The following is a 16374-nucleotide window of genomic DNA, read 5'->3' on the forward strand; positions in this document are numbered from 1 at the left end:
ACTGGCCTTGTAATGTTATCAATTCAGCTGCAGCCATGAAGTGATGACATAAGTGAAACTGAATTGTTCAAAACAAGAGTGATTTAGCAGCTCTCATTGAACAAATTAAAAGGTAAGAAGTCTCCCCAGCAAAAATAAATGAATGAATGAGTAAAAAAAAATGTTAAAAGCCATCAGATGAAACAATGTGAGCCATACTCTTAAGGCTGTACCCTTTTTGCTTCTTTGCGTAAATATGTTCCTTTTCCAAAAATGATGCATCAATCTTTAACAAGTGATTAATCTTACTGCTACACAACTCCTGATATTATGATACGAGCAAGACATATGTCTTGTTGGAAAAGTAGGTAGAAAAATGTGGCAAGATAACACATCTACCTCTAGGAGCCAATTTGGACGAAAGGGAATTTTCACTATCAAGTATACCTATTAGATGACATGCAGATAGATTTGGAAAAGCTAACATCTACAGATTCAATGAACACAGAAACCAAAAAATCATATACCACACCACATATTTATTACTCTATGGAAAATAAAAGTTGCCATACTCATTTTAATCAGTACAATTTTACAAATAACTCAAAGATATTTTCAAAGATGTCCTAATCATGAAAAACTTTAGCCAGTGTTTTAAAATGTCACTAAAACTTGCTATTTTTTAGGCTATCCTAAATTAAACTGAGAGCTCATGTACAATTTTTGTAAGAGGAAAGTTCTCCCAATGGTGACTCACGTCAGTACCTTGGACTGCTCAGTCCTACTTGAGCTCAGTTTTGTTGCAAAAATAAGCAGACAAATATTCTATCTTACCAAGTCATGTCATACTGTGCCAAGATAAATAGTATGTCAATTTCCAACCCTATGTGTCCATGATATTTGTGCATACTCTTTTCACACTCAACATCTCTATGGAGTCAAATAGTTCTAAAATGACTGCAAATCATTGCTTTGAGTCTATCTTATACATAATAGGATTTTAAAGTTAGTTTAAAATTAAAAATTATGCAATGAAATAAAATGAACAAAAGTTGAGTGGTTGAAAGGTAATTTTGCTCCTTTGTTTTTGCTTGGATTAGCGTTATTCTGATTACGAATGAAAATTAATAGAAGAGGCTTCAAGTCTCCTACTCCTAAGTATTTGTCAATGATAAAATATATCAAATGATGGTATGTTTGTTCACTGAAAATAAGCTTGGCCTCTCAAGGTTTAAATCTATTTCTGCCTCCACAAAAAGAAGTCCATTTCCTTTTCCCATGTTTTATCCTTATCCCAGTCACTTTAAAAAAGAAACAGCAATAGTTTCTGTGAGTTTTAAATCCAACTTTTAAATTGGATACCCCAAGCCCAATGGTTTGTTGATCTACACTACCATTCTACATACTTTTAGACATGATGATGATGGATATGTGATCCTCTGTACTATAAATGACACTTAAAGGTATTGTAAGTAGATAGGGGAGGTACACTCAGTTATTTCTCCAGCAGTGTGAAGGAGTTACACTGGTCAAATGAATTAACATGTAAAGTACATTATTGCAAACCTAAAAGCACTTTAAAAATGCTAGTTTTATATTATGATTTGCCTTTACTTTTATGTCATTTCAATGCAGCTAACAGAAGCCCATTTTAATTAGCTTGAGAGGTGTTGTTATGATAGGTATTATTGTTATGATGCCTTACGGTTTTGTTTTACTTTGTTGCAAAAACTGTAAGCATCTGTCATTGTAAATCTGCATGACCTTGATAACATGAGTACATATTACCTCAAATCTACTTTTGCTGGTATTAAAAACAAAACAAACAAAAAACTCAAGAAAAATTGTGTTCATGCAAATTCACCTAGGAGACAATCAGAATTTGGAGCTATAAAAGATCATAACTAAAGATGGAAGGTACCTCAGATGCTATCTAGTCTGAAACCTCTCATTTCCCAGCTGAAGAAAGTGAGTCCCAGAAAGGTAGATTAGGGACCTGTCTTAGGTCACACAGTTAGTAAGGAGCAGGGAGATTTGAATTCAGTGCCTTTGATTTCACAGACAGTATCTTTAGAGGCCATTTGGATTAAGCCACTTATTTTACAGACAAGGAAACCAAAACCTGCAGAAATTAAATGACTGTACCAAAGTCACACAGATTGTGAGTTGGAGAGGCAAGATTCAAACCCAGGTCTAAAACTAAACTAAATCTTCTCACATTGCTTGCCTTCCACTTATCATTGTCTCAAATTATTCTCTGAGTGCTTATTGTTTGATTAATATTAAATTTCACAAAGGGCATGGGATCTCATATTGCCAAACTGACTTTTGATTTGTTTTAAATAAAAAGATTTTAGGGGAGGGGTAGGAAGAGGAGCACCAATTTGTAGATAGGGTATTTTAGTACTCTCAAAAGCTTTATTTCATGTAAAAATAATTAAACAGACTGCATTACATGATATGTAGTTAAATCATGGAAAAGCCTCAAGGAAAACTCAGGAAAAAAGGGGGGAAATATATGAACAGAGATAACCTTGCTCTACCAACACTGGAAATTTATTTCCCAATCACTTCGTAATGTTTACATTTATCGCCCTCTAGTGGATCTCATCTACAGTGGTGCAAATCTCAGCATTTCCCATTCTTTTGTTTGGGGAATTTTACTACAGCATTCCGCACCAAATAGGGCAGTAATTAAATATTTCATGTACGTATTAACTGCTCACATTTACTTTTCTTGCCATGCTCCTATGCTCGGGAATTCTCAAACTCAGTTAATTCTTGTAACTCATCTCATAACTCTCTGAATTTTATTGTCCTCAAACTTAGGTGTTATTTTAAAAGCTATTGAGAACCTGTGGTAAATATCTATCCTTAGCTATTTATATGCTAGGGACTAATGACAATTTTTTAAAGAAATAAGCTCAAGAAAAAGAATGCCTCCTTCTACCTGCATCCCTATGCCTGATTTCAGTATGAAGGGATACAGACTCAACAAATTTGAATGCCATACTATCAAAACGCCATAATTTAGTGATGCTTAAAATGATTCCAGCATAAAAAGGATTTTTTTTACACTGAATTGTTATTTATTATAAGGTCAAATAATGTCAATTGGTCTGCTTTTTCATTTTGAGCACAGAATTACAAGTTTCAGTGTTTCCACAGAATAAAAAGCAGATCATAGACTGAGCCAAATCCACTTTAAATAGTCGACAGGTACTACGAACAGCAATTGACTTTCTATAGGTTATTGCTTTGATATCCAAAATAAGCAAGGGGAATTGTAGGGTCCAAATTCTAAGCAATAGCCTGATATTAATTATATTAGATCACAGCCCTTCCCTGTGATTTAGAAACCAAGATAGCTACCACCACTTCCTTACAGCCTCACGGTCCCCCACCCCCCACCTTCACCAGCAAACACATTTGAATGCCCCTTTCCTAACATTTGACATTATTTCCTTGGTAAGCAAAGTCATTACAATTTTACAAGGCAATACGGTTTAAAAAAAATACTAACGATAGGCTAATTATGGGGTGTGCTGTGAGGAAATAAGAAGAAAGCACAGAAGTATTTTTTAATTAGGGTTTGATGTGTTCCTTGCGATTATGACCACTTACAGCACCATATAACCAAGTATCGAGAGAATTTATGAGCTGCTGAGTTTCGAGGATTAGAATCCCAAACCTCATTGACTTACCACTGTTTTCCACCAAGTCCGCTAACTCTGAGTGCAGCGAGGGATGCGGGAAGTTTTGGCTTCCAGGAACGCCAGCTGCTGTTTCCACAGCACACACAGGTGCACGCTAGAAAACATTTGCAAACACTTCATGAGATGAAGTCAAAATAAAGAGAAAAAAAGGCAGAGGGTTGGAAGTAATTTGTCATCCCCCCCCCAAAAAAAATTAAAACGTGTTTCAATAATTAATTCAGAAACTCTAAAAATTAAAGGTTGGCAGAAAAGAACTTACCTTTAATTCTATTTCAAAGAGCAGCAATAACCAGAACACAACCCAGCTCCTTAAGGTCATGGCGATAGCCCCCCCAGTGCCCTTCATCTAAATTAAAATCGCTCCCTACAAGATGTAAAATACACCACTAATGCACCTAAACAGTCCCTTTCTTCAGATCTTAGAGCTTCAAATAATTTAAATTATGGAGTTATTCATCCAGTTGGACTTTGAAGTGTCTTTAGAGCAAAGTATTCTTGCCACAGCTGCACTGTTTGCAATTCTGCCAGGGAGACAATTCAATACCATCTAATGCAAAGGGTTATTTCTCTGGAGTGAGCTCGGGTGCCAATAAGTGTTATTATTGTTCTTCTGCACCGAGAGAGGGGTGGAAGCGGCGGCAGCAGCAGCAGCAGCATTAGCTGGGAACCCTCAGAGCTGCAGGAGAGGAGGGGGAAGAGGAGGAGGGGGAGGAAAGGGAGACGGGGGGAAAGAGGAGGAGGGAGGCAGGCAGGAGGAGGAGGAGCAGGAGAAGCAGGGGGTGGGAGGTAGGTCCAGAGCCCCCACTGGGAAAACAGCAGGGAGCGGGTGGCAGAGGAGGATGGATTGGCTGAAGAATTGGAGGGCAGGGCAGGAGGCCAGAGGGTGCTACCCGATGCAGGATTCACTCTGCCAGTCCGTCCCATGTGAGCTTCGGCAGCCACAGCAATTCACCCAGTCGCCTCCACGCCTCCCCTCCCTTTTCTCGGCTCCTCTTTCTAATCCTGGCCAGTAACTGGCTCCTCTTGAGTGACAGACCTGCCTAGTCAACTGAGAATCACAGCACCTATGGCAAGGGCCAGGGAGTGGTGGGCTGGACATGCACACTGCTGTTCCCAGGCAGGCACTCCGCTTAGGTGTCTCCTGCTCCTTTTCCTCAGCCAGCATTAGTATTCACACATCGATCAAGCTCATCGCCGGCCTCTGTGAAGGGGACAGGAAGGTGATGGAATCAATCGCCTCTTGTCTCCCAGCAACCTCTGATCCTGGCTAAGTGCTACTGAGGAGCTGGTGTGGGTTGCTCCAGCCAGCGATGAGCAGAAAGGAGAGGCAGAACTAGTCAGAACTGACTTGAAAACATACCTTCAAACTAAACCGCCACAAACTGCTTTTGAATTGGACTTAGAGGAACTCCAAGATCCCTGGCAGCAACTCTGATCCTATGAGCTGCTGGTATTTCTGGAAGAGCACGAACTGCAAGGAAGGGTCACTTTCGAATCTCTGGGTGGGGGGGGGGGCGACGACGGGGAAGTTGTAAGAACTGAGGAAGGGTTACATGAATCACCTGAGTTTAAAATTGTCCCATTTCTCACCTTTTTTCTCTTTTTTCCCCTCCCTTTAGTTTCATGTTTCTCATATCCACTCTTTCTCGTTTCTTTCTTTCCCCCTTTGCTGTCCCTTCTCTCCGTCTTCTCTCTTTCCATCTCTCCCTCCCTCAGCATCCTGAAGTTTTGCTTTAATTGATCCAGTAGCTGTGTTTAATTGCATTTTTTGAAGTTTTCATGCCTAATCCTTTCTCTACTGTTCATTCTGCCACCTGTGTCCCAAAAGTCATCTTTCTGGTGCGGCCAATCATAGTACCCTAGGAATCCAAGTGGATGGATCAGTGCACTATTCAGTGCTTTAGAGTAGAGGGAGGAGATCAGAGAGGTGGAGCAGGCACTAGAACAGAGAGTAAGGTCCTTATTATATTCAATCAGCTCAGTGACAAAAGACTGGGGCTAACATCAGAACTGTGATAGTGACTGGGACTGATACATGTACTTCTAGGACTAGTGTGGCACCAAAGTGACCTCCATTTCCTTATACCCTTTTTGGGGGGAGAGGATTTAGGATACTGAAGCAGATAAATGATACAGTAGGGAGAGTTCTGGACTTGGAGTCAGGAAGACCTGAGCTGAAATCTTCCTTTACACATGTACTAGCTGTGTGGCCCTGGGCAAGTAAATCACTTAACTTCTGCCTCAGTTTCTTCATCAGTAAAATGGGGATAACAATAGTAGTTACCTTACAGGGCTTAAATAGGATAATATTTGTAAAATACTTTTATATGTCTTAAAGCACTATATAAATGTGAGCTATTAGCTTTCACATGTCCAAGTTCTTTTCCTTCACTTTACCTCTTCTTTTATTCTTAGTCTTCCCTTGATACTTTTATTAGCCAGATTCTAAGTGTATTTAAAATACTGTGTATGTTTGTGCTTGTGCATGTGCATGTGCCTCTGTGTGTGTGTGTGTGTGTGTGTGTCTGGGGCAGGATGGGGTGGGGGGATGGAATGGTACTTTATTAGACGGTGACCATGTGTAATTCGCTTTGTCTCAGTAAGTTTCAGTTTTCTCCTCTGTAAAGGAGGGATAATAATACCCTTAGTTATTACCTCACAGAGTCACTGTGAGGCTCAAATGACATTATGTATGTAAAGCAGTTGGTGAACTTCAAAGTGTTATACAAATGTCAGTTATTTGTTCTAGAGATCAAATACTCTGCCCTTCTCTTCTCACCTCTACCTCCCATTGCCTGTTTTTAAAGCTTAAGTTGCTTGCCTATAGTTTGCCAGATGTGCTTCTTTCCACAGATATTTCCTTCATGCACTGGACTTGAAGTTAGAAGAGAGCTGGGTTCAATTTCTGCTTCTTCTATATACTACCTTTGTGACTATGGGCAAATCCCTTATTTCTTTGAGACTATTTTTTTCCCAGTGGAATTAAAGCTTCTAGTGAGCAAAGCATACTTCACTCCTTTGTATTCCTAGCACCCAGAACAGTGCTTGGAACATAGTAGATGTTTAACAAATGCTTACCAAATTGAGTGTAATGTGTAAAATTGGGATAATAGTATTCACATGATGGGATTGTCGTGAGTCAGATTTGTTTTTTACAAATCACTTTGCAAATTTTAAAACACTACAGAACTTCATTATTATCATGGTGCCTTGCACATAATAGATACTGAATACATTTTCATTGAATTTAATTTAATTTCTATTATCCCAGGTGGAGCAACACTGAGAGCAGTTGAAGTCCTGAGCAGCTCCTGAATCTGATAGAATGTCTACACATTGTCTACTCTGAATTATAAGCTCTATTTTCTTGGGAAGCTCTTTGCAAAACAATTGAAATCATTGGAAAAAATAGAATGTTTGGAGATTTCAGACATTGTAACCCCTTGACCAAATGTGTTTGCCAGGGTTTAAATTTACTCGGCAACAGGAGGGCTGGTCAAAATATCAAAAGTCTGATGAGATTCCTTCAACAGAAGATAAATTATTCCTTTGCCACAAATAAATACATGAATAATATGTATTACATGTTTGATACATATGAATCTCTACTTAACAATGCATCCTTTAGAGACCACAGGACTCCTATGTCCAGTATAAAATTAAAAGGAATCAGATTTCCTTAATCCTAATTACTCTCACATGTAGAAACCCAAAGGCACTCTTGTTCATAAGTTCAAACAGAAGGAAGGAAGGAAGATAGCCCGATTTAAAAGGAATCACTTTTAGGACAAACTTTCTCATAGAATAAGACCAGGAATTGCTTAATAGCTCCCTTACCATTGTGAGAAGAGAATAAAGGGGGCTTTTCTGAACGGGAATGTGGTTTCTCCAACTTGTTCAGCTGTAGGGATAAGCATCAAAAAGCAACTTCTTACAGTATAGTAACAATGTCACAAGCATCTAGGGATTTGAATGATGCAAGTCCAAGTCTGCAATTTAGGCATTTTATTTTTTATTTTGGCTATGACTAAAACCACTGCAGGTCGATTTTGCAAATCAGCAGCAATACATCTGACTTCTGCTTTGTCCAGGAAGGATCTCCTAGAGAATGTTATTTTAAGAGAATACAATAAGGATTAAGTGGCATGACCCTGAAACACCTAAAGCCTCTTAAGTTCTTTATAGTGAGCCAGGGTAGTGGCAAGATGTACTGCAACCAGTAAGGATTCCTAGAAATGCATTTACTTTAACTTCTGTTTGAAATCAAAGCAATGGAATAAGTTTGATTCTGTTTAAAGAAAGAAATACTTTAAAACTGCTTTTCTCATGTTTGGAATCAATTTGATGACCTGCTCTTAAAGCTACAATAAATAATGAGGAATATAAACATTGTCATTTTTTTACATGTTATCCGGGCCTTCATAATATGTATGTGTGTATATATATATATATATAATATGTATGTATGTATGTATATATATTATATGTATGTATGTATGTGTGTATATATATGTGTGTGTGTGAAAAATATATATACATACACATATCACACACATGCATATATATAAAAGTACCCATCCATTCATTCAAACATGAACTGCCTGCTATTCCCCATCCAGAAGAGAAGAATTAAATTTCTTTCATATAACGGCTCTTTAATACTTTATTACATTTAAGCGTTTGTTCAATGTATTGAGCATTCAAGTTGGATAAATACTGCTGGATCATCTTGGAAATCCAAAGCGCTTAAGAACACATGGCAGTTCTCTTGAAGCTCCTTGGACTTTTGTATTCACACAGTAGCCCACTCTTCTGCCTCTTGAATAAGATGAATGAAAAACACTTTGAAAACACTGATACAGAGTAATCTCCAGCACGTGCTGAATTGTGGACTTCTGTGTCTAAAGGCCACAAAGCATTAGCTGACATCAGACAAGGGCAGTGTGCTCTACCCAGAACCAGGTGGTGAACAGGTTTATAGATTTTTTTGTATAACAATGCACTTCTATGTAGTGCTTTAAGGTTTACAAAGCACTTTCAGAACCCCAACCCTCTGAGACAAGTAGTACAAATAGTGTCTACGTTTTACACGAACAAAAATAAGGCTCAGATGTTGCCCATTGTGTTGCATAGCTTTCTCAGTATCATAGCTGGTACTCTAATACAAGTTTCTAGGCTCTTCCTACTAGACCATACTCTTTCTAATATTATTGAATCTTTTCACAACTGAGGGGTACAGAGAGAAAACTGGTGTGAAGAAGGTCACCTGACCACTATTTTCCAAAGGTAACATTGATTACTGTTTGTACTTGTTCGGTAGAAGTACGGGTGCAAGGCCTGGAGTATGGATCAACATAGGCAAAGACAAGCGTGGGCAAATAGTGGCCCCTATGGAGTACAAACTCAGTATGACTCCCCTTAATCTCTGTAGATTCTCTAAGTACTGAATTATTTTATTCTAGTCTTAAAATTCTACTTCATATCCTCTCCCCACTCTATAAATGTATGATACCATTGGCTTTTGTTTCAAATTTTGTTAATCTCGTGCTTATTTTACTATTATTTTTGTGAATTAGCTTTACCTAACTTAAGGATTTAAGATTCTGGAATAATCCCCCTACTCTCCTCCCCATGACCTTGTGACTATCTTAGTCTTTGTTCTTAATAGCTAGCATTTATGTGGTATCTTAAAGTTTACCAAAGGCTTTAAATATGCTATTTGATTGGGTCCTCATGTAAGGTATACTATCTTTTTAAGGTCCTTTTCATAAAACAAAACAAAACAAAACAAAAAACAGTTAATGATTGAAAGGGTCACAAAAAGCGATTTTGTGTAAAGGAAGAGATTTATATTTTATTTTAAAAGTATTTTGTAAGATATTATAAATGCTATGGATGAAAATTATCTAAATCAGAGTAGAAAAATGAAGTTTGTTTTTATATACATTGTTAAAACATATGTATGGAGAAATAGAGTTTTCAGATGGGATTTGGGACAGTTGTGGAAGAAAATTTGTGGATTTGCGGATTTGGATCTCTTTGTCAACAAGGTGAAGTGATGCTTTGCTTATGTGAGAAAAAATTTCATGTAAGGAGAGGTCAGGGAAGATATTTTTTTTATTAAAAATGACGGAAATATGAATGCAAATAAAGTTTTAAGGACACCAAAGAGTCAGTCTATCTTGCTGAAGACTTCAGAGCTGAAACATTATATGTTTAGTGCATTTCTGCTAATCTACATATACATATTTTATGACTAAAGAGGGCAAAACAAAGAAAATGAAAAATCATATTGTAATAGGGCTTTAATGTATGCCAAGCTCACCTAAGATGGACTTGAAACCACAGGATCGAAGTGGAAGGAAAAGTGGCTCTTTCCTCCACCCATGAGGCCCATGCTTTGGGTGAACAAGACCTTCACCCTTGGATGCCACCAGAAAGATGGAGCCCATCACTATATCAGGTAGTTCTAAAGAAGCAGTGAGTTCCATTTATGCAACCTGTGAAAAGAGGCTGCTTCCACTCACATGGTAGGGGAATGTAGGATGTTTTATCTCCAAGGCAAGTCCTTGCAATCTCCCACTCTCCCACGTGGATGGTGTTATCTTAGGTTATATAGGCATAAATCAAAACCCCATTATAGCATTTGGAGACTGACTTATGATTGAAAAAGGACTGTTCATTTGATAGGAAAAATTTAGAGAATTATGACTTTTTAAAGTAAAATGTCACTCATAATCAAGAGGCTCCCAATTAAACCAGGAGCAAGGACTACAGTGAGAGAGTTCTGAGAGGGGCAAGAGAAGGGAGAACCTGAGAAGTGGGGACAGTAGAAGGGCTATAAAAGTGACTTTGTTAGAACTGTGGCACAGGAGAGAAGGAAGCCACAGGAGAGAATGTGACCGCTGAGTGACTCCTGATTGCTCAGGGAGAGTTGATGTCATTGGCCTACCGGTCCAGAAACACCTGTGAAAGGGTTTTGAGAAGAAGGCTTTTTGCTCTCTATTTCCACCTCCTACTTGAAGAAAAACAGAGGGGAAGCTGCTTGACTGTCTGGGTGAGTGAGATTAGTGATGTTTCTGTCAGCTCTGTTTTGATTGGACACTTCAGCATCTGGGTGCACGAGTAACTGGCTGGTCTGGTCTGCATACCCCAGAAATAGCCAGTTTGGTGAGCTTTGCAAATGGTCTGAATTAAAGAGAACTGCTCCTTAAATAAAGAACCTAATACTTTCTAAGTACCCTTTATGGTTGATGATAAATTCAGAGTTTATAACAGCTTTGTTGAACTAGAGGAGAGGTGAGGATCAAGCACTAAGCAGTGAATTTAACTCACTTAACTCACTTAACAAATGTTCCTGAATGGACACTGAAGAATACAGTCTTGTTAGTTGCCTTGGGACCTTCTGACACATGCTTCTCTGATTAGGTCCAATTAGTGTGTTCCCACTCTTTACCATAGCTGTTGATAGCAGCGGTGGGAGAGTATAATCAGATTTGTATGTGTATTGTGATATATTTTATTACTGACATATTGCTTTAATATACTTATATCTGTGTTATTGTTTCGTTTTACCTTATTAAGCAAGTGGTTATGTTTAAAAGTGACATTATTGTGAGTAGGTTGGTTGTATAGATGGCAAATACTTTGGATGGGAGCTCAATAGCTAGAGTAGCGAATAGGGGAAGTGTATTTCACCTCAGCAGGATTATTTCAAGGACTGTGAGGGAGTTTTAATGTAATCAGAAGTGATGGGTTGTTTCTGAAAACTAAGATTTGCTAGTGTGAAAGCAGTTTGGAGCAGTGAGCCAAACAGAGAAAGTAGTTTCTAGACCTTTTCTGTAACCCATTAGGAGTATTACATTTTAAGGGTCTTGGAATAGACCATAGAACACTTCCTAACTGGCATTACATGTGTAAAAAATCCTGTGAAGTAGGATTTGAATTCTGGTCTGATTCTAAGCCCAACATTTTATCCACTGTGCCACCTAAGGGGCAGTGGGCATGATATCTTGGTCAATCCCATGCTGTTAACTCCCTTCCCCACTTCAAGGTAGAGTGGGATAGATCATTATGATTATATCTACCCCCTCCCCTCCCCACACACACACAACTGCCTTGTGGGGATGGCTCTTCTGCAGAAGTTTCATTTTTAAAATCCTGACCTCCTAATTGGCCACATTTGGCTTCACCAAGCAAAATCACTGGCTACAGCAGCAGCTGCCAAAGTCTCAAAACCTCTGCCTTCCAGGGTTCTGTCCTCTCTGGCCAATCACACCCCATATAGGGAAAGCCACTTCCAAATAACAGAACCCTGGAGCCACATGGGTTTGCCAGAGGACTTTCCTAACTCACTCTACTTACTCCTTGTATGAGATTCACCTCTATAGCAGCATCTAAATAGGCCAACTTTAGAAATATTGATCCGAAAGTTCTGGCTTTACCTACTTTTATCTGCTAGTGGCAGCCAGACTGTCATACATTGCTGAAATGGATTGACTGGGGTTGGGGGTTATGACAGCATTGAGCTTCCTTGGTTCATTTACTGTGCTAATAAACAAACAGAATCTGGGTTTTGTTCTGACCCTCAGTCAAAGCATTGATCATCTTGCCCCATCTTTCTCCAACCCTGAGAAATATTTAAGAAATGCCAATGTATTCTTTGGCTTCATAGCTCAGGTAAAGCTATATTTGAAACTATAGCCCTAAGACCTCATCTCCAAGGAAGTTAAAATATGGTTGGATGCTAGATAAAAGGTGTTAGACCCTAAAGTTTCTGGCAGGAATGGCTGTGTACAGGAGGCTGCCAGCTATGTCTAATCTTTTTTGGGAAAAATCTGGATATGTTCATATATATATATATATATATATATATATATATATATATATATATATATATATGGTATGTAAAACTAGCCTCTAGAGCAACCAGTCAATAAGAAGTTATTAAGTACCTACTGTGTATGAGGTACTGTGTGGTTAAGGATGGAGCATTGGCAGAAAGCTAAAGCTGGTACTCAGAGTGACTGAGGTGGTGGGAGAGAGAGTGATTGAATTCACTGATTTATCAAGTCAGTAAACTTGTGTAAGGGAGTGGTTTAGAGCTTTGGAGTCCTAGTGCATGGGTATGGATTAAAAGGAATGAATCTGCACATTGGAAGGAGGAGGGATTTCAGATGATGAGTTGGGTGAGTTGACTGGTGCTTTAGTGTGAGTTAATAATTGAGTTAGTAATTCTCAGGGATTTGGTTACTTAAAGGTATGTCCAATGAGGCTAGATTGGAGGGCTGACTATGTTCTGGGCTCTGGGTTGTCCTAATTTCCTATCAATGCTTGACAGGACTAGCAATATTAAGGAACATGCTAAAATAATACAGTCAAATTTTATAGCTAAAGGGCAAGTTTCTCAGTTTCCTGAATTTTTCATGCTTTCCTTTTACAGCATTACTAGACTGGTAGATTAGGAAATCCTATCAGTATAGTATAACTAGGTTTTAGCAATGTATTCTGTTGTTATTGTGGACGTAGTAAAGAAGTGGGATGAATGATAGTATCATTGAGTGATTTTGAGAATTGATAGGACATATCAATAGGGCTATATGAAATATGCAGGAACTCCGTAGTGCCAAAAAGATCTTCCTGTGGTGTTTAACATTTTAGTCAATGACTTGTATATCAAGGTACACACAGCATGTTTCCCAAGTCACTACATCTCCTGACTAGGCATTTTCTCTGGCTGTCTTCCATGCCTGGAATCTCTCCCTCCTCATGTCTACTTGCTGGCTTCCCTGACTTCTTTCAAATGCCAGCTAAAATTCCAGCTTCTACAGGAAGCCTTTCCCAATCCTCCTCAATTCTAGTACCTTCCTTCTGTTATCGCTACTTTATCCTGCAGATAACTTTCCTTGAGAGAAGGGGTTTTGCCTTAATTTGTATCCCCAATGTTTAACACAGTGCCTGGAACATAGTGCTTAATAAATGTTTATTGACTGACTTACTGAAATGTGCAGGTGACACGAAACTGGGAAGGATTATCTAACACCTGGAATATCAGAGTCTAGATCCAAAGAGATCTTTATAGGTAAGATTTATGACTCAAATCTAATAAGATGAAATCAGACAAATAAATATAAAATTCTACACAACTTAAAAATCAACCTCACATATATAAAATTGGGAAGAAGTGACTAGACACCAGTTTGTGTGAAAAAAGACCTGGGGATTTTTAGCAGATAGTAAATGTAGTCACCAGCATTCTATGGCAGTTAACAAAGCTAACATGATCTTAAGCTTTATTGAGAGTTCAATCTTGGGCTGCACAATGGAGGGGATAGTATTATTTTATTCTGCCCTTGTCTCACTGCACCTCGAATATTGTTCATTTCTAGGTACCATATTTTAGGGAGGTTCAAAGGAAGCTAACAAGGATAAAGTGAATTGATTCCATCCCATGTAACATATAACTGCCAATTGAAATAACCAGTCCCCTCTTTAGGCTGCAGAAGGGATGACTTAAGAGGGAGTGTGTGTGTATATATATATATGTACATATATATATATGTATGTATACACACACACATATATATACACACATACATATATGTATATGCATTTATATATATACATACAGATATATACATATATACAAATGCATGTATATACACATACACAAACCTACATACACACACTTGTGTATTCATACTTTCTATGGTTTTGTGGCATAATAACTGTCTTCAGGTATTTGTAGTATTGTCATGTGGAACAGGGATTGGATCTATTCTTCTTAGCCTCATTGAGAAGAAGTAGGAAGAATAGATTGATGTTTGAACCAAGTAGTAGGTTTCTATTACATGTAAGCAAAATTTTTCTAATGATTAGAACTATCTAAAAGTGGAATATCATTAGACATTCTTTGGTTCATTGTTACTAGAAATCTTTGAGCCCAGGCTGGATGCACAGTGGATTTACATATACCCAAACTAAATACCCAACCATGACTTCCTCTAATACTGGTAGGTGAGTAGAAAGAAGTTGTGGTTTGAGAGATTCTGATTCCTTTTGGGCTTGTATGCTATGCACTTGCCTGGAAGATTGGACCTATGAGCCCCTTTGCCTCCAGATGGACAATGTTTTTCAGGGATGGGGAAGTAGACCCAATAATTACAGTCAGGTACAGGTGTCTAAGCTGAATCAGGGACACAAGTCATTTCCCCAGCTGCCAAGTGGAGGAATTTGCTTATGGACTTGAGCAGAACAACAACATAACCACAGACCCACACAAATGACCCAAGAAAGAGGGGGGGTCACTTGTGCTCCTAGAACATCTCTACCCAGGAACCCATGTTAACTGTGCACAACCCCTCCAATGATGGAAGAGGTGACTGTGATCCTCAAGGCTACAGGTTACAGCTGTTCTCATATTCTACTTCCTCCTGTAATAGCATCTAACATGGTCATTTATATGTCCTTAACTTACCATACATTCAAAAGCCTTAGCCTCCTGGCTAAGGAATTTGGTGTAATTCCACTAACATTGAAGTGTTCATTATCTAATAGTGGAAAGAACAAACACATCATTAACTATGATGTAAGGTAGAGCGTGGAAGGACCATTAGGAGGCAGGATGGGATACTCCTCCTCTTGGTATTGGCAGTACAGGCAAAGCAGCTGAGGTGATAGAGCTATATAGCACATAAGGAAGGGAAAATAGAGGCCACTGTGAGGGAGGTCTGAGCCACTGAGTGAGTAAATTGTGGTAAAACAGCAGTGCAGAGTTCATCATATGCTTTCTTATGATCGCCGAGTATTTCCAGCATCCTGAATTAGACTGTTGGCAATGACCTGGCAGATACAATCTACACCTAATAGACTTTGTTTACCTTCAGGTAAATAGCCTCTCCCTGCTTTGACCTTGACTGTTGCTTAGGGACCTTTGAAAACTAAACCGAAGCACCTGTGGACCTGACAGAGATTTTCAAAACCAATTAGCAGAGTAACTCAGAGAACACTTCCAACATGAAGATATTAATCATAACCACTCTGTGGAAAAGATCTTCAACTAACAGAATTCATTTGAATGCAGGTCTGGCTTTATGTATGGACAGAGGGGGAAAGCATAAATGGGAACTATCCCTATCCAAAGGAAAGAAACAAACTTTCTTTCACTAACTTTTTGATGCTTGAAATTACACATTTAAGGATTTAGCCCTTTGCCTTGAGATACCATTCTATCTACTGGTTAAATGTAAATTTTTTTTTTGCATTTATATAATACCTTTACATTTACATTATCTGCCATTTGTGCCTGAGTGAATTAATTTATTCATTTCATTCTTGAAAACAGGGTTTGGTATTGAAGAAGGTAGGGTAAGCAAAAGGATACTAAATTCCTAGAATTGAAAAAAAATCTCATTGAAGGTAGAAAATAATGAAGAAAGGAAGAATAAGGGTATTGAAAAAACCCACGTATCATCTACTGCAGTTTTACATAGAGACAACTCTTCTCAATTTCATATTTTATTGTTTATATATGTATCATATCTGCCATTTAACATTATACCAATGAAATGGAATTTTTACAAGTGAACTCTAACATCACAGCTCCTATTATGTTACATGAGGAAGAAAAATAGCCCTAAAGAAACAACGACGAGAAAAGCAGCTGTACTGTACCAGGTAT

At 38.4% G+C, this 16374-nt stretch overlaps 1 protein-coding gene across 1 annotated transcript in view; it reads right to left on the reverse strand.

The window, feature by feature from the left end:
• Positions 1-4014, reverse strand: part of ADAMTS16 (ADAM metallopeptidase with thrombospondin type 1 motif 16) — a 261983-nt gene extending 257969 nt beyond the window's left edge. The window contains exons 1-2 of the mRNA XM_036741722.1: positions 3955-4014; positions 3684-3789 (exon numbers count right to left, since the gene is read on the reverse strand). Coding sequence (XP_036597617.1) covers positions 3684-3789; positions 3955-4014 — 166 coding nt within the window. The remainder of the gene's footprint in view (positions 1-3683; positions 3790-3954) is intronic.
• Positions 4015-16374: the final 12360 nt, after the last annotated feature.

This window comes from Trichosurus vulpecula, chromosome 1, assembly GCF_011100635.1.
Source record: "Trichosurus vulpecula isolate mTriVul1 chromosome 1, mTriVul1.pri, whole genome shotgun sequence".
Classification (NCBI taxonomy): domain Eukaryota; kingdom Metazoa; phylum Chordata; class Mammalia; order Diprotodontia; family Phalangeridae; genus Trichosurus; species Trichosurus vulpecula.